We start from the raw sequence: 20,173 nt of genomic DNA, 5'->3' as shown, positions 1-20,173 counted from the left end.
AATAACACTGCTCGAGGCCCTTGCAAGCTCGTAAAGGCAAAGAGAATAGCGTGTCTCCGTGGCCATAGTACCTTCACGCCCGTCACCTTAACACTTCAGACGCCACACAGCACCGTAACACAGCCTTATCGTATCTCCTAATCTTTATCATGGCTTCCCCAGACGCTAGTTTAGATAATGACACACCTTGATTAAGTTATTTTCCGGGCGGTTTGAAGGTTAATTAACGTAGGTGACGCCGGGGAGCGAGATATGAGCGGGTTACTATGTAAAGAAACCATATTTACCGGCCTGGGAATTAAATATGAAAATAGACATTAAAATTTACTTAAAACATGCTTCGTCCTCACAGCAATAAAGGAAGCATAAGTATAGAAGCCTTTGAAGGTTAATTAACGTGGGTGACGCCGGGGAGCGAGATATGAGCGGGTTACTATATAAATAATGAAACCATATATATATATACCGGCGTGGGAATTAAACATGAAAATAGACATTAAAATTTACTTACAACATTGTTGAACTAAATGTAATATAACACAAAATTTGTTGCCTAGGATCCAGAAAGCGGTTGTAAACTATATATAACAAATTGTAATGTTTTTGGGTTACTAAATAGGAACTTTTGGAGTATAAATGATGATGCAACAAAAATATTTCTACTACTACTACTACTACTACTACTACTACTACTACTACTACTACTACTACTACTATTACTACTATTTATACTACTATTAATTATCATATATTAAGACTAACTCACCCTTCACATTTCTTCTCTCATCTCTTCATCATCCCATAGGCTACTCTTCCTTTCTTTACTTCCCTACTCCCTTATCACATTCTAAGATTAACACACTCCTTTTCTTCACACGACTCTTCAAATGTACGATTTAACACTAATAAAGAGAAGATGGCGCCACTATAAACACTTGCCTGCGCCATGACGGGCTGGGGCCGAATACCATCAAGGCCCCTCAAGCAAGGCTACCGGCGAAATAGGCAGAGACGTAAAAAATAAAAATAAAATAAAATAAATTGGGCTTTGCTGTCTAAGGCCGAGATATCATGAACTCAACGCACCAACATCATCATCATCAACCTGTACCCTCTGCAGGACACAGCATTGGCTTCTTCCAGGAATTTCTATGTATCTGTCTTGTGCCTCCAGCTTCCAATGTTGATGTAAATGTTCTAGTAACGTTGAGCCTGTCTGCCATGGCTGTACTAGAACACCGCGGCACACCAGTCTGATCCAGGTGTTGCTCCACTCAGCAGGCAAAGGACACGTCTATATAATATTTAAAAGCCCAGACTAAATAACACTTAGTAGTATGTCTATTTGAGTTGAGGGTTATAATATATGCATAAAGAAAACACAGTATCATGAGCAGTTTTAAGCATTTAATAAGCTTTTAGAACCCAACACCAAGCGAGAAGAAGTACATAATATTAGACTTTAAAGCTAAAATAGAGGTAAAAACAATTATTCATTCTTTTATATAAACATCACAATTTCTTAGAAAAAATATACGTCTAATGGAATGTTTCAGTAACTGGAATGTTTGTTTTTTCTTGAGAATCTTATAGGAAGATGAAGAACAAATAGTAATAATGATAATTAATAATAATGATAAGAATAATATTATTAAAAATAGTTATAGCCTACAACACTTGCTTCACGTCTACTCACAACCAGTTCACGGGAATAACATGGAAGCACACAAAATAGACGTTGGTGTAGCATGTTAATTATGTATGTAGTAGTTACAAAATAAGGAACAAAGTTGGACTAGTAAATTATGATTTTTGAGATGCTTGTAGTAATAATAATAATTTAAGGAAAAGACTATAGATGCTTACTAACTGACCAATACAACTTCATATATGTTTGACGATGGATTTAAGAGTTCTCATCTTCTCCAAACACCACTACAATCTGCTTACTCTGAGCTGAGAAACATAACTGTGCACTTTCACCTCCCATCCAGTCACCAACAGTCACACTCATTCTCCTCCAAATATTCCCCAATCACAGGTCTAGGCTGGGAGAAGGCAGTAAAGTAAAGGTAATGTTTGGGGCATATAATAAGCTCCATGAGGCCTTGGTGCCCATCTGCCTCACTGACCCTTAAGCTTGGACAAGTGTGACATCTTGAATACCACAGTTTACCTTCCCCAGATGTCCCCAGGTACCAATGTATTGACCAGCCCGAAAGAGAGGATGAACAGCTGGGTGAACTGGGGCCATATGCTCAAAACTCTGCTTTAGAATATCTTGAAGGGTTGACAAATAGTATAATTGTGTTAAGGCACTTGGCTTCCCCACAGATAACCAGAGGCCCCCCCACGGCTCCCTCATATGCAGAGCTCAACCCATGCCACTGTAAATAAGGTAATATGATCTAAGGTGGATAAAGGGAAGAAGCAGTGGACACTCTAAGATTTTCAATTAGGGGAGCCTTGAGTGGTTTCCTTGGTGATAGAGAGAGCTGAGGTTGTGCCAAAGATACACATAATTTTTTATAAAAGTGGTGACTGAAAAAGTGAAGCTGAGATCATTTTTGAGGAGGTAAGGTTTAAGCACTCCTGCAAGTTCTGTAATTTGCACACATCTCTATCTACATGATCCTATGTACATTAGTGCCTTGCAGCCCCTCAGCACCACCAATTGAACCCCATGCCTGTGAGAGGGCTAGAAAATTACTGTATCTGATTTTAACCCCTTGACTGCGGATTTCCTACAAGAAGACCTCACCAAGCTACAGGAGTGGAACAAAAAGTGGCTGCTACAATTCAATGAAGAAAAATGTAAAGTCATGCACCTTGGGAGGGGAAATCCAGCATACCAATACCACATGGGAAACACTCTACTATCCACCACAGAGGCAGAGAAAGACCTGGGAGTATATGTCACCAAGCTACAGGAGTGGAACAAGAAGTGGTTGCTACAATTCAATGAAGAAAAATGTACAGTCCTGTGCCTTGGGAGGGGATATCCAGCACACCAATACCACATGGGAAACACTCTACTATCCACCACAGAGGCAGAGAAAGACCTGGGAGCATATGTTACCAGGCTACCAGTGAAGGCGAAATCCGTGCCAATTGCAGCAGACGGGTTAACTGATAGATTCACAATGAGGAAAAAAAGGATATTAACCAAATAAACTAATACTATGGCATGGAGTATATATCCAGACGGCTGTTATATCAATTTACCCCATGACATGTATCGGAAGGCAAGAGAAAAGTACTTTATCCACAATCACACAATTACAAAACCACTCAAACTCACAACTCTCAGAACACACAAGGCAGCATTTAATTTCTCAGCTCACACCAAGCAGCTTAGTTCATAACATTAAAGAAAGGGTTACTATGACTGTTGAGAATCTTGCACAGGTGAAGCCCATTGTGGCACCTCAGGCTTCACTCTGGCACTAGTGGAAGCATACTGGCACGGAACAGCCTCACACTGGCATTCGATGGGACTCTCGTACACACTGACACTGATATGGAACCCTGGTATGTGAGGGGCTATGTATGTTTCGTAGGGATGGATGTATGGATGTATGGATGCATGTAGCGATGGCATGTATACTTCTTCTACTACTTTACCCTCCCAGAGCCCATCTAAGTTCATGGTTTTATTTTTCTATCCACAAGTGTTTTTTTTTCTTTTTTCCTATTCATTAACGTTGTACCTAAACTAATCTTTTAAATTAAGTCTTACAAAATTATCCATTACCACTTGTAAAATGTTACTTTGATAACTCCTAATTCCTCAAGTAAGCTTTTAGAATTTCATAATCGATAATGACAATGAAAAGTATAAGTATTAATTTCTCCAACACCTTCACGCCAACTGGCCGAAAGGAAATCTCAACAACTATTGGAAAACTGAACAAACTTATTACAAAATTACCCTAATAAATTTAAGCCATAACCTAATAAATTTATGCAACAACTCATGATACAAATAATCAGCACTAATGGAATGTTAACTTCCAAGGCAAAGTAACAACAACTAAACTAAAAATTTTAAGTGACACCAAATTTAAATTACGATAAAGAAATGGACCTTTAATCTTAATTACTACTAATTATAATTTACCCACTATAGTATCACTAACTCTTGAACTCTAACAGGGTGTGCACATCACCTCACTCTGTTAAGTGAAGTGAAAAGTTCATTACGAAGCACAACTAATATTACTTCCTATTCAACAAGTTATGCATGCCTTGCACACTCATGTTTTAATACTGCTTGAAACAAAGTGAAAAGTGCATCTGTGAGGCTCCCGCTGCTCTGTCTTGAGGCAGCGGTGTAAGGCTGAGGCATGCGTCGCCCTCTGTGATGTCAGGGGCTCAACTAGACACTTGGGGCCAAGAAGGCTTAGCTAGACATTTGGGGCCCCTTCCAGTATCAAGGTATCACGAGGGAGCCTCCCACCCCTCCCTTGACTTGCTTATATAGACCCTGGGATTAATCATGGGGGATCTATCATAGGGAGAATTGGTATCCTTTTCACAGTGGGCCACCCGTCCCCCTCCACTGTGTTGTGCAGCAGCAATGGTAAGTCTGTAGAATGAGGTGGCGATGGAAGCTCTGTTGTGTTAAGCAGTTACATCATGAACTGAATGAGTTATTGGAGCATAAACCATTATGCTAAAACTTCAAACTACATTCTTTTGATACTTTAGGTTATAAATATTTCAACTTAGAATTATAGTTAACAATTTTCTTCTAACACTGTGCCGAGGGAATCTTCTTTTATGGACATAAACACAAAACTATCATAATCATAACAAAAAATTCAATAGAAACATCCAAGTTTAACAAAACATAATAAAAAACATTCCCTGTAATTTTCACATTACACACACTCGCTCACACAAACATACTTGCACATATATTTAAAAAACGTTCAATACTACAAATTATTGGCAACTGTTGCTGTGCTCAGATATATATGTATAGAGAAAATAAGCTGAGCACAAGTGAAGTCATGAGGAAGAGAACACTGCACCTTACAGCTAACTTAAGAGGAGAGAGGTGAGGACAGCAGGTCGGCAGGTGGATCTTCTGGCCTCGCTCAAGGGGACACTTAATCAACTAACAGGGAAAACTTTAGTAGTAACAGCAAACAGATGGAAAATTTCAGTGATAAATATTAAAAGAAACTTCAATGAATAATAAAAAATCCAATAACAACTTGAATTTATCCTATCAGTAACAGCTACAAGATATCACCATTTCAATCACACGGCCTCAGTCTGTTGATCATGCTTGTCGTGCGCCGTGTTTCCTAGTGAATGATGCATCTTGTGTTGGCAGGAATGTTCGGGTAAAATGAATCACAGCACTTATCAATCTTAACCCTAATCTTGGCTTATTTTGAGTATGGAATGTAGAAAGCAAATCCAGAAACTTCAGAAAAAAAAGTATGCCTTGTATGCCAGGAAATACATCACTTTGATTTTTATGAGAATCAATGATCAAATATCGTGCATTAAAAGCTATCACATTAAGCCCAGGAAAGACGGAGATCTACAGGAGAACAGCAAAAGACTAAAGAATACTCAATGATCATCTTATGTGCTTGTTCCCTTGGCATCAACAATATTAGTAACACAGGCATACCATTCTAAATTCTTTTGTACAAATTGTTAGTCTTTGTCTACTGACCACTGAAAAGAGCAAGCAGAAAAGACAATGATGTGCTTAGTAAACTTCCGTGCATAACAAAGAAGGTAACCACTTGTGACCTTGGCAACAATAACAAGTCATCACAAACACATCCAGGAAGGCAGCAACACACCACCATCCCAGCCCAGCTTAAGTACATGCAGACCTAACAGAAATAAGTACATGTAGAATTAACAGAAATAAGTACAAGTAAAATTCAATTGGGATAAGTTAATGTAAAAACAGAAACAAGTTAATGTAGGCTTAACATTCATACCATCACCCACAACGTACACAGTAAATGTATCTGTAGAGGAGGAGTGGAACATAAGAACTTGAAATAGCACTGCTTAGACCCAACTGCCTGGATAGATTGCTGAATTAATAATATTTCAAGCAACATAAACATCTGGCGCTGTCTAGAGATTGAGAAAGACCAGGAAAAGCTATAGACGTACTCACAAAGAAACCTTAACACTCAAGGAAGACTTCATATATCAACACACAGGAGTAGCTTCCTCGTGTGAGTGCAAATGTCAGGCGCATGGAGGCTGAGGGCTGAAAATTAGATAAGAAAATGCCCACATACAGCAAACCCATGAAGAAAAATATCATGTTACAGGATTAGTTTCTACAGCAGAGGCGAACTGAGCTCATCTCTTCCGAGTGTCCATCACCTGACTGATTCTTCGGTTCTTACACTGATGCATCAATTGTAATTAATGCCAAAACTTTATCCTGGGCCAAGCAAGCTAAGCAACCACCACCAGGCTGAGTGAGGGAAACATACAAGCCAAGATTATTAAATTGTCAAGCCTAGAATTAATGGTAAACAGACTCACACACACACACATACACACACACAATCACTTGCTTGTCCCATGAGCTGCTGTTACTGAGGTCCAGCCCACCAAGCACAGAGTCAAGTAGTGATAAACAGATCATAACAATAACCATTTAATCTATTCTGTCCTTTGAAACTCCCTTGCTGAGGTAACCATGACAGAGAAATTGTCTCTTGGATCTGTTCACACACTCCCCTCTGAGACACTCCTGTCCTCTCACTCTCTCGCTTATAATAGTATATGGCTACAACTTACTCCACTGGCAGATCCCACTTCTTATCTGCCCACCTACAGCTTCCAGACTGGCCACTCTCAGCTTGTACCCCAATATGAGTTTACTGTTGTTGGACCTGATTGGGGAGGCATCATTTGAAAACAACAATTATACATGAGAAAACAGACATAATATCAGGTCTCCAAGTGATCATACCTCTCAAGATCCTCGCCAAACTGATATGTCTTTATAATCTAAATGCTGAGAGATGTTCAACTTCCCCTTCACAGACTGTTAGTGGGGCAACAGCAGCAGTCACGGCTATCCTGGTGACGTCTGGCCGCCCTCTCTGTCTGGCAACACTGTGGTGGAGGGCGACGCAAAACATATTATGAGATCATGTTGTCACGACTGGAATACAATACAATGAGGAAGAAAATCAAGCACCAGTGAAAAAACGTTGAGCGGCGAAATACCAAAAGTCCTCTTAGAAGTGCTGTCCCGTGGTCCCGCTGCCGCAGATAAGAGAGCAAGACTTTTATTTATCATTACCAACACTCCTTAGGATACACTGAATTGGGCTGAGAAAGACCTGATCATTTTTTTTTAAAGATAGAAATTCATAAAACTTGCCCTGATATCATTTAGCCAGGAATTCATAGCAGTAGTAGTAGTAGTAGTTGCAATAGCCTGAAGTCTTATTGGTGAGGCTTTATTAATGTAAACGGACACAAGAATCTCATGTCTTTAGCATTTTTCAACTACTAGGTAAGGTAAGGATGGGGTCACACACTAGCTGCTAGGCTGCATACATTTTCTCAGCCTGAATATCTATATCTAAATGCTCTCTGGGCAGCTCATGATCTTGATGCAGGAAACCTTTCAGCATTTCCTCACAGCCTATCTTGTCTTTAACTGATTTGATTTTTTAAGCACAGCGGCACAACGTTGAGTCGTCCGCTGCCAACACCTCTGTCTTTAGCACCAACACTAATGCCATGTTTAGGATGACTGCCCCGCATCACACATCCCTCAAGCCACACCTTCAAATCTTGTGATCTTGATACAGGTTGGTTTCTGGGCTTAAATCACTGAGAAGCAAGATTATAAAAGTGTGCTTCCTCAATTCCCAACCATCAGTGTGCTTTCCTACCTTAAGAGTGGAGAACATGAACTACTTACTCTATGCACAATTCAAAATATCATGGACAGTGAAAATTGTCCTTGAGAAATCAGGAATATGATTACCATGTTATTCAATGCAGGAGGTAACCCCACTGGGCCTGAGGAAGTAGAAAAATGCAAAGAATAAGAGTTGAGGTGATGGGTTTCAAGGCACTTCTAAACAGTTTAATTTTCCTCATCACTCGCAGACATTGAAAGCGAGTTCTGTTTGTCTTGCTTCATCCGAGGTGTTTTCTGGAAATGCACCAACAGCACGTATCGAGGACTTTGGGTAACAAGGAGATATTAAACATAAGACTACGATGCACTATGGACAGTGAGACACGTGAGCAAAGTTACGGTAAATGCCCGGGAAAGCTGGAAGCGGAAGGCACCAGTAGAGTGAAGACCAAGACCCCTCTGAGAAGCCTCATCAGGGCGGCACATCGGCGCTACACACGGGACTAACAGCAGCTAATGTCACCTACTCTTCATAACGCGGCTGTTTGTGTTGCTCGTCTGTCTCGACTCTGGTACGCGGGGAACCAGCAGCAGGGCCCTGACCACAAGACCGGATTCTAGCAGATTCAAATCCATAAAAAATCTACTCTGAAACTATAAACTTGCCATCAACCAACAACATTTTAAACCACAACTTCAGATAGCATTACAATCAACACCAAACAGCGTGGAACAAACAACTTTCGTTTCGTTAATGATGAAAACATGAGATGTATCACAGATGGCCCCCTCTGGCGGCCCACCCCCGGCCCCTTCTGTCTTAGGCTGCAGGGGCGGCGGTGGGCTGCCGAGAGGCTAGCCAGCACAGCAGTGTCTTTTGTCCAGGTACCCTTCTTAAAGTACATGTCTCTACATCTACATTAACGGCCCTAATCTAACACCTTAACGCTACATTTAGTAAGACAAGGAAAGGCTTCAGGTTCACGCAGTGCTGGAGGGATGAGAAGCAGTGGCGCCGGCTGGAGGACGAGGCGCCACAACTGACCTTCGTGAGGGAGTAGCCTTAGTGGAAATAGTACTGGGAAGTCCTAGCGAGCCTTAGTCTTATTTCAGTCCTGCATCTACGTATTATTATGCTAACTACATCACCTACAGGAAGCTAATTTTTTGGTGATTTCATGGTAACTCAGTAGCAAACTAAGGAACAAGGAGAGCAGCCCTACACGCCGCACACAGCACAATACAAGGCTGCGCCAGTAGTCAGTGATGCGCCTTAACTAATCTCTTACTCTATCTACCTTCTGGCGACAGACTGATGAAGGAAATTACAAAAAAAAACAAGCTACTCTTACATAAAAAAACACATGGATGAGAGCAATGGCCAAACACACCAACAGCCATCACCACTTAATATGGCAGTGAATTCTGGATGATTCGGACGTAAGAACTGAGGGACAACACAAATGAACATAGTACAAAAAAATGGACACAAACACAATGATGATGGCATAATACTCGCTTCTTGGCACTGATCAGTTAAAATTAATGGTGATGGTCTGCATGTGCTTATTGGGAGAATTCACTGTCTTGCGGGTGACTGGTGCGTAGAGGGCCGTAAACTGGTTCATGTTGAGATCATTGGCGGGGATGAGGGCCGGGGAGGAGGCCGAGGAGGGGGTGAGGGAGGTGACAGCTGCGGTGTTGGCCAGGAGGGTGGAGGAGGGCAGGATGGAGGCTAGCGGGGAGGCAGAGGAGGCCAGGGAGATGAGGGAGGACACAGGGGCAAGGGAAGGGGAGGAGGACGAGGGAACGCTGGGAGGAGGGGAGGAAGCGGAGGAGGTGGGGAGGTCAGGGTCATCTTCGTCCTTGTCGTCCCGGTCGTCGAGGTCGCCCATGCCCTCGAGGCCCTTCTCTCCGTGCTTGTGGTGAACATTCTCTATGTGGCCCTTGAGGTGCTCCTTCTGAGTGAACCTGAGGGGGGAGGGGCTTATAGTAGTCCGCTCCCTTCAGCTTCAGGGGTATAGGGTGTGTTCGCCTGTTTCCAAACACTATTTCAACACATCTCACGTCAGGAAAAATAAAGAAATACTCTGGAAATTTTACTACAGTCATCCCTCAAATAGTAGGGTTTCCAATAGTGCGGTTTCGGTTTTAAACGGATTGTCATAGAAGATCTTTTAAGGATTTTTAAATTTCCTGCTTGTCGGGAAATTTAAAAACCCTATAAAAATCCTCTATGAAAATCCACATAAAACCGAAATCAAACTATTGGAAACCGTACTATTTGAGGGACGACTGTATTGTCAAAATGTAAAATGTTTATCACTTCTAAGTTTGACAATAATCCATTTTTATACTTGCAACATTTTTTTCCCTGATATGAGGATTGGATGAACTGATGTTTGCTAAAAGGCAAACACCTATTTCTTCCTCCCTCTACCTCTCCAACACACCACAGCAAGGCATGGAGGAGTTATTATTATTAGTTCTGTTCTGTATTTTTTTTTTACAACAAAGGAGACAGCTCAAGGGCACAAAAAAAGGAAACAATAATAAAAAAAAGCCCACTACTTGTTGCTCCTAAAAAAGAATCCAAAGAGGTGGCCGAAAGAGAGGTCAATTTCGGGAGGAGAGGCGTCCTGATACCCTCCTCTTGAATTAAGCTGAATGCAAGATGAAGGATATGATGGTTGCAGTCTGCTCCTACACCCTTACTGATATAGGATTGCTGATTTGGGTATATGACTTGGGGTTCAAGACCAGACACCCTTCTTGATATCATACAATGGAAATGGGGCTTGAATCAGCTTGGCCTTCCATAGCTCAATGCTCTAACCCACTACTGACCTTACTGCACTAACCACTAAAGTATCTAGACTATTCAAACTACTGTATACTATGTTACTGTGCATTATAATACTAATCTCTACAGTATTTAACCCAATAGCAGCGACGGACCTAATTTGTGGCTTTACCGTGTAGCAGCGACGAGCCAAATTTGTGCCATGATATAAACCCCCCAAAATAGATGATACATATGAAGTGGTTTGTGTGAGGGGTGATTTTTTTCTTATTTTTCTCGCTTGGAGGGACCATTAAGAAACATGATCCCCGCTGCTACTGGGTTAAACCAGCTTCAAGACAATGAAAGTACCCACAAAAAATGCTAAACAAGAAATAATAAACAAGATAAAAACTTAGGAAATAGTACAGTTAAAAATGAACAGCAACAAAACAGAAAGTAACAGACCAGAGCCTACGAAATGTAATCATACTAAAAGGAGAACTTGTTTGTTGCCACAGATAGTTTAGAGATAGACAAGAACCTCACTGATAAACACATGACCTACAAGCATGACATGGAAAGAGAACAATGGAAAAATTCTTATATTTGTTGTCATTTTGGTGGGAGCTACTCTTCAAATACTGCCACCTTCTAAGCGTCAATGTAAGGAAGCGTCAATGTAAGGAAAAAATAAAGAAATAATAAAAAGTGACAACTCCCCCCTCCACCCACCTTGCGTTGCAGATGTAGCAGGCGAACGGCTTCTCCCCGGTGTGGATCCTTTCGTGTCGCTCCTTGTGCTCCTTCCGCTTGAACTTCTTGCCGCAGTGGGCGCAGTCATACTTGCGGATGTGGAAGTGGTGGTCCTCGACGTGGCGGCGCAGCAGGTTGGCGTTGGCGAGCGTCACCAGACACAGCTGGCATTGACGAGCCTGGGGAGGGAGCGAGGTGAGTGTGGTGCTTAACCCCTTGACTTTTTTTTTTTTTTTTTTTTTTACAGCAAAGGAGACAGTTCAAGGGCAAAAAAAAAGGAAACAATAATGGAAAAAAAAAAGCCCGCTACTCAGATTTCGGATTTCCTACAAGAAGACATCACCAAGCTACAGGAATGGAACAAAAAGTGGCTGCTACAATTCAATGATGAAAAATGTAAAGTCCTGCACCTTGGGAGGGGATATCCTGCATACCAATACCACATGGGAAACACTCCACTATCCACCAGAGAGACAGAGAAAGACATGGGAGTATAAGTTACCAGGCTACCAGTGAAAGCCAAATCCGTGCCAATCGCAGCGGACGGGTTAAATGAAAAGTAGCAAATGCAGAAGTCAATCTAAGTCTTAAATATCACTAACAAAGATGTGAGATGAACTCCAATGTGACACACAGCTATAGTTTATGCCCTTTATAGATAGATACATACAATACTACACTGCTGTCCAGGAGGAAATAGAGATGGAAGACGCTTGCTTACCTGTGAGATCGGTGTGAGAAGGGGAGGTCCATTGGGGCTGCTCAGCGGGGCGGCCACAGTCAGGGGTCCTTCTTCATCATCGTCGTCTTCATCCTGAGGTCAAAGCAGTACATTAGTCACTTGAATATTTACAGTGTTTTGTGTTTTCTACCTAAGTCCTTCAGCATGGGATAAATGTATGTTCAAGGTTATGGTATCTTGTTCTTGACAGTAATTACGTTAAGAAATATTTTTAATGAACTATGCAACTTTTTATAGCCTTGCAAATATCAAGATCTATTTTCAAGTGGTGAGTATCTGAACTTTATTTTTTGATTATGATTTTTATGATTGTGATTTCATGTTCATGGCTGTAATTACGTTAAGAAATATATTTAATGAACTATGCAACAAGTCTTTTTATAGCCTTGCAAATATCAAGATCTGGTTTCAAGTGGTGAGTATCTGAACTTTATTTTTTTATGAATCATGTTACGTTACTTTGATTTATGAGTTGAGTGCGGTAAGAGTCCGTTAGTCCAAACAACACTAGAATTATGATTAGATATTTTTTTTTACTTTTAATAGCTTTCAAAAATTCAGACATATGCATTTTTTTCAGCTTCTATCTTCCTGGTTTCACAAATTCAGACTACACTGGGATTTTCAGACCATGGAAATTTCGGATTAACAGACTTTTACCGTACGAATCATCACAGTAGTAATAAAAATGCCAATAATATCAACTATACAGCTTAGCATTACCATAACTATACAAAATAAAAACTGGGCATACCAAGTGCTGGTTAACAATAAAATTAGGAGACAGAGAAGCTGAGGAGGTGAGGAGCAAATCTACGGCTGTTAAACCCAGACTCGGGGCGGCATGCAACACTAAGGAAGCAGAAACACACACGGAGATGCAAACACAAACACATACGAAACACAAATGCAAGGTCTCGTCACACCGCCCAGGCAAACACTGAGGCAATAGGTGTGTCTGGGTATGCGAAAAAAAAAATCTGGTAAACATAATTGGTAGGATGTCATGTAATTATACCATCAAAGTAAAGCAATATATTATACATCTCCCTCCTTGAAGATTGTCACGTTATCTCAAGGTAGGAGCATGCAAGGGGGGTATAAAATAAAAAATAACACTAAAAATAAATAATCAAATATACATAAATAACATTACACACAACTTATTCTTCCCTGAACAAACCTATTTTTCATTACATGCCAAAAAACTCACATGCTGAAAATCTGTCATCTTCAAACTGTGTTCTTCATCATCCTCCGCTAAGCTAAACTAATAAGTCTTCCAAATATGTCTCGGCCAGTCTGGCGCAGGCTCCCGCGGGTCCTATCCTCCCCTCTGCTTTGCCACACAGTCCCAACACCTATTTCTTCCTCTCATATGTTACCTATAGCTTACATATGAGAGCAAGAGATAGGTGTTGGGACTGTGGCAGAGCAGAGGGGAGGAAAGGACCTGCGGGAGCCTACGCTAGACGGCCTCGACATATTTGGAAGACTATAACAGACTTCCAGGGCACAATGCAACATCACACTGGCACGTCCTGAGAGGCTGGCACACTGGGCACTTTACGAGGCTTTGTAAGTGTGTGCGATGGGTAGAAAGTGTGTGTTTTCAAGTGGTGGTGGATGGATAGCATGTGGATATTGGCTTCAGACCTCTCCACATCCGACTCCTTATCATGTGTTATCCTATGCCCTTCTCTACTCTAATGGTCTGGATAAGAGAGAGTGTTAGATTGAGATGAGATGGATTAGGAAAAAAATGTGAGTGTTTTCAAGTGTTGGCAAATGGATAGCATATGGATATTAGCTTCACCTATTATCCTGTGACCTTCTCTACTCTAATGATTTGGATAAGAGAGATTGTTAAATTGAGCTGAGTTGGCTTAGGAAAAAACTATGAAACTGAATCCACACACATGTACTAACACAAAAGAAGTACTTGTGTGTGTGTGTGTGTGTGTGTGTGTGTGTGTGTGTGTTTAGTGGGTTACTGAGCTCACGATACTATCCATTCCAGCGAGTGTCAAAAGTAACACTCAATCAATGGAAAAAGTTTTGTTTCTCTACTTAAAACCTATCTGGCTTATGTATCATTAAGACTGAAATCATTACCAATCCATTATCATGTGTTGGGGAAGAAGAAGAAGAAGAAGAAGAAGAAGAAGAAGAAGAATTTATCCCTTGTGGCAGGAAAATATCAAGAAAGTAATGATATCTAAGCTGTTTTAGTTTTATAGGGTACTGGAATGGATTATAATTATTGTATATTCACTTTAACCATCTATTCACTAAGCTAATGTCCTTTGAAGTGCCCTGCCATAGGTAAGACATGTTAGCCCCTTGACTGTGGATTTCCTACCAGAAGACATCACCAAGCTACAGGAATGGACCAAAAAGTGGCTGCTACAATCCAATGAAGAAATATGTAAAGTCCCGTGCCTTGGGAGGGGATATCCAGCACACCAATACCACATGGGAAACACTCCACTATCCACCACAGAGGCAGAGAAAGACCTGGGAGTATATGTTACCAGGCTACCAGTGAAAGCCAAATCCGTGCCAATCACAGAGGACGGGTTGTGATGTATGTAGAGTGAGGTCAGTGTTGTGTAGGAAGCCAGGCCTCACAGCAGTGCCAATAAACAGTGCCTCTACAGCTGTCACTAACTTACATATATACATAAGTTATTTTAAACATCCATTCTCCAGGTTATTGAAGAACTGCATCACACACACACACACACTCTCCATCCATGCCTAGCAATGCACTTAGGCCAAACTTAATGGTGGATAAAATAAAAATATACAGTGACAATCTAGCAGGTTAAGTAAGGTCAGGGAATACACACACACACTATGCTAAAAAAAATCATTCATTGGGATGGAAAGCAAACGTGGGGAGCAAAGCGGGAAGTGTATTTACCTTTGTCCGGCACCTTGAGAAAACAGAAAGAAAAACATTAAGGCTGGTATTACAAGGCTTTCGATTCTCACATCAGCTGTTTCTAAAGGTCAAAGGGGGGATCAATCAGGTTCTAATAAGTCTTTTTTAGGCTCAGGGTACAGAAGAAGGGTCAGACTACCACCAGGGTCATAAAACTACCCCTGGAAATGCTCACAACTCCTACGAAAGCCTCTTCAGTTATGTGTTCTAAGGGGGCGATGTGTCTTTTAATACGACCCTAAATCTCCACAAACTCTGAAGGAAGCAGATCAAAACACTTAAGTAAGGGAGGCAATTGGATCAGGGAGACACATATGAATCAGTTTAGCTCACACTCAGTAACATCTGATCCCCTGAAGCGTAGGGAATAAAATTAAAATCCTGGTTATCATAGTCATTAATCTTTATTAGAAAAGCATTATATATAACCTACTACAAAAGTACCAAAAAATATGATTATCCCATCTGAAAAAAGGAGTAAACAGGGTAATTTTTCATTCCACAAGTGCACGAACGGACATAACAACGAAACACAACTTCAGAATCGCGTGGAAGGCTCAGAAATCACAGCTGTTTAATTGAGTAACCTTCTCTGCATACTCGTGTAAAAGCCAAATTCTTCATCAGTTTTTAACCCCTTGACTGCGGATTTCCGACAAGATGACATCACCAAGCTACAGGAATGGACCAAAAAGTGGCTGCTACAATTCAATGAAGAAAAATGTACGGTCATGCACCTTGGGAAGGGATATCCAGCATACCAAAACCACATGGGAAACACTCCACTATCCACCACAGAGGCAGAGAAAGACCTGGGAGTATATGTTACCAGGCTACCAGTGAAGGCGAAATCTGTACTTATTGCAGCGGACGGGTTAAATATATCCCTTGATTGAACGCACTGTAGCTTTCGGGGGTAACTTTTACATACGACTGACTTTTCTAGAGGCTGATTTATTCCTCAATCAAACATATAATATTTCTAGGGGTTAAATTTTGCATCATATCGACTTTTACACAAGTATAGACAAGCTTCAAGCACTCGGAATATCTTCAAAACGAGCTTCTAACCTCACTCATCAGGTAGAGTCATACTGTTTCATCTTTTTCACTCTTAACTGACTTTTCCGGGACTCGAATAAATGGATTTCAACTTCGTATTTTATCTATTCAAAAGTATTTAGACTCCATACACTCCCCTCAGGGCCCATACGCTTATTTTGATAGGGAATGAATGGGGTTTGTAATGGTGATGTATGTTTTCATGTATTCAAACGATGCCATGAATGAACAACAGGCACTCTAGTTTTCCTTTCATAATCCTCAAGCAAAACTACGTCACTTTTAAGAGTCGGTCAGTAGCAATGTATATATTAATTTCTTCTTCTTAGACCTAACTACATAACTCAATGAAGGGAGAATAAACTTGGGAAATAATCTGTTCTGATAATTTTGCAACAAGGTTTGGTTTTGATCTCGTCTCAAAGATGTGAAAACGCTCCAGTCTTTTGTCACTGAAATTCAAGACCACTCCATCTTAACCCGGTAGCAGCGACGGGCCAAATTTGTGGCTTTACCGTGTACCAGCAATGGGTCAAACTTTTACCTTGATATATAAACCCCCAAAAGAGAGGATGAATAAACTGGTCACAAATGCGTTGATATATATTATAAAATGGTTTGCGTGAGTGATGATTTTTTCTCATTAATTCGCTTAGAGGGGGCTTTAAGAAACATGATCCCCGCAGCTACCGGGTTAAAAGTCAGATTCTAAACATCAAACTGACGAATAAAATCATATAAGTATAATCTATATATGTAAATAAAATGGGATTCGAACCCATCTGTTTATATAATTTATCGAAATCGCACAAATTAAAATATTGATGCTTTGGTAACGGATAATTTTCAGCAACACCAAGAGCAAGAAAGGCGAGCTTCAAGTTGATTTGATGAACGTTTTATTAAATGTTCATAATAACTTCTCTCATAAATAAACTCCTATACAGTCATATTTTTTTACCATACGAATAACGAATGTGCGTAAAACTTCCCATCCACTCATAAATAATCTTCTATATACAAATGAAGCTCTTTAATTTTTCTCCTTTTTCTCTCCTCTTCATCCTCTCTCCTCCTAAAGCATCACTCTTCTTTTAATAATTTTATGTACAAGAACATCAAAACAATAAACAAACATTCAAATCAAATAAAAACTTGTTTCACGGGAAGAACAAATTCATGATGTACAAATACTTTCTGTGCCAGAGACCGACAGGTTATCACTGGAAGACAGGCTCAGCGGCCCTATTCTCTAACTGCGGGAATACTGCACATCTACCGCATGGGTGTATATATATGTATCTATTCTACATTGTGATAAGCTATGTCCAGTAATATAAATATCTATGTACAGGATATTAGTTGTCTTAATCTATATTTTCCTCTCTAAGATGCTGATTATATACACTCTAGTAACAACTATGAAAGCCTGGAAAAGTTGATTTATCTGTATACATGTTAAGTACAATATGTTGTACTACACAGTTCACCTAAAAACCCACGATCGCTGGAGTAAGTTTGATATACCATTATGCATTTTCTTATCTATAATGTGAGATTGTGATAATAGTGAGATTCAGACGATAGATGTGAAGGAGAAGGAAAACATATTTATCTTTATTTTAACCCCTTGACTGGATTTCCTACAAGAAGATATCACCAAGCTAAAGGAATGGAACAAAAAGTGGCTGTTAATAGTCAGTGAAGAAATATGCACTTTGGGAGAGGATATCCAGCACACCAATACCACATGGGAAACATTCCACTATCTACCACAGAGGCAGAGAAAGACCTGGGAATGTATGTTACCAGGCTACCAGTGAAAGCCAAATCCATGCCAATCGCAGCGGACAGGTTAAATTAGTTTTTTTAGAAGTAGCTAAACAGGGTCATTGTGGTATTGTAAGATCTTGCACTCAAAATAAATCTTCCGGACACAAGCCCTCGCTCCCACTAAGCTTAACTTAAGTAGCCTTACTGACCCTCGAATATCCTAGCGTTTTAAAGTCCGAGGGAAGAATGTTTGTGCATGAATTAAGCGTAAATTCTATGAGCAGGAAAATCACAAAGTTTTAAGGGGATGTTGAGTGGACACACCTATGATAACTTACTTTGCTTGGTCAAGATTCAAGGAAGATACCATAATCAAAATATTAATAGAAATAAAATCAACCTCCAAACGAACAGTATGGTGAATTTGACTCTTAAGGAAAGGACTGCAGTTGAAAAAGAAGAAAAAACACGTGTAATTTTGCTAGAAAACTTCAGGGGATCAGAATAAAGCAGAAACATATCCAAACTCACTCAAAACAACACATTTTTTATATGAATAACTCGGAAAGTATGAGGGGGGAAAAAACCTTCTCGACAACGTACCAGACCTTCAGTAACAAAAGGAGAGAAAGAAACCAGAAACGAAAAACTATAAACAGACACATTAAGAAAATTCCGCCACACCACAGCGCAGCCTTCCTCCCTTGGCCGTGTGCATCGCGTAAGGCTGTGGCTCTGAATAAACTATCAAATAATAACAACAATAACAATAAACTAAACCTTGGTGAGTCCCTTTACATACCGCACTCACACATCAACATAAACAAATCCACCGTTCCCTCTAACATTAATCATCGTCAATACCTAAGCCTGTGAATTGCTCGGCTGTCTCTCTGTGACTACGATATATTCTAAACTATGCATATTAAGGTACTTGTTTGATCTGTGAGGTGTGTGAGACGTCCTCTGTGTGTCGCTGTGAGTCGTGTAAAATCGTACTCTACCGTTTGAAAAAAATGTTAACTTAATATCAAACTTACAGCCTCATCTTTTCACCTCTAGAACTCTTAACATGACAGCATACAGCTAACTTATATTTCTTTATTCTTTAGCGTGCATATATAATAGAAGGTACATTTGATTCCATTTGTTTCCCATCAACTTTCTGACCAACAACACACAGGGAAGTCACTAAACTAAACGGTCTTCAGTAATAATCTAGGATTCATTAGTAATAAACTGATTTCATGGTTCACACCTAAGTATCATCAGCCTCAGAATACTGAACATATCTACAACAAAAACTAACGATGTATAGCACTGGTCGAGGGAATGTTACACCCCCCCCAACGCTTCTATTTCCCTATTCACGGCACTAAGAACACCTCATAACATCTGTACAAACTATCATAAACTCGTACTAAATTTTGTCCGAATCCTTAAAGCTACAACAGCAAAATTCTCAATGTGAAGCTGAGAGTGTGACAGATCCGTGTTTGTTGAGCAAGAGGTTCGGCGCACCGCAGGGATGGGCGCCCTTGGGAATGCTTGGCAGAGAGGGAGGCGGAGGGGGCAGCCACAGAGCACAGACAGATGAACGTCACAGGAGGAATTAACGCCACGAGGATTAAAAGAAAGCTTAAGTCTACGTTTCCCTCATTCGAAAGGTGAGAAATCTTAGGGTAGAGAAAATTTAATGTATGTTTCCAATATTCAAAAGATGCGGAATCCCAGGTCATAAAGAAAATTTAATCTACACTTCCCTTATTCAAAAAGCGAGAAATTTTAAGGTAGGGGAAATTTAATCGACGTTTCCCTTATTTGAAAGGTGAGAAATCTTAGAGTAGATGAAATTAAATCTGTTTCCCTTATTTGAAAGATGTGGAATTTTAGGGTAAAGAAAACTAATCTACATTTCCCATATTCAAAAGACAAGAAATCTTAGGAGAGAGGATATTTAATCTACGTTTCCCTTACTCGAAAGACGCAGAATTTTAGGGCAGAGAAAACTAATCTACATTTCCCTTATTCGAAAGACGAGAAATCATAGAATAGAGGAAATTTAATCTATGTTTCCCTTATTTACGATAGCGTGGCGATCATCGGACTCTGTTATCGGCCGCCCCAACACGAAGGCATTGAGAATCTTGTGCGACCAACTTAGACAAACTTAACTGTAAATAATTCATCATATCATGCAGAATAAATAATAAACTGTCTAAAAAAACCCAG

General features: G+C 40.3%; 1 protein-coding gene across 5 annotated transcripts in view; it reads right to left on the bottom strand.

The window, feature by feature from the left end:
• Nucleotides 1-1,387: 1,387 nt before the first annotated feature.
• The window catches only part of LOC126983360 (protein tramtrack, beta isoform-like), a 76,948-nt gene continuing 58,162 nt past the window's right edge, over nucleotides 1,388-20,173 (bottom strand). For 4 of the 5 annotated variants that reach the window (XM_050836089.1, XM_050836088.1, XM_050836091.1 and 1 more), the window contains exons 5-7: nucleotides 12,139-12,231; nucleotides 11,397-11,596; nucleotides 1,388-9,850 (exon numbers count right to left, since the gene is read on the bottom strand). In XM_050836089.1, the coding sequence (XP_050692046.1) occupies nucleotides 9,412-9,850; nucleotides 11,397-11,596; nucleotides 12,139-12,231 (732 nt within the window). In that variant the 3' untranslated portion in view covers nucleotides 1,388-9,411. The remainder of the gene's footprint in view (nucleotides 9,851-11,396; nucleotides 11,597-12,138; nucleotides 12,232-20,173) is intronic. The other variant, XR_007735809.1, reaches the window with a different exon arrangement.

This window comes from Eriocheir sinensis, chromosome 53, assembly GCF_024679095.1.
Source record: "Eriocheir sinensis breed Jianghai 21 chromosome 53, ASM2467909v1, whole genome shotgun sequence".
In the NCBI taxonomy this organism is placed as follows: domain Eukaryota; kingdom Metazoa; phylum Arthropoda; class Malacostraca; order Decapoda; family Varunidae; genus Eriocheir; species Eriocheir sinensis.
This window is presented reverse-complemented; position numbering and strand designations above follow the sequence as displayed.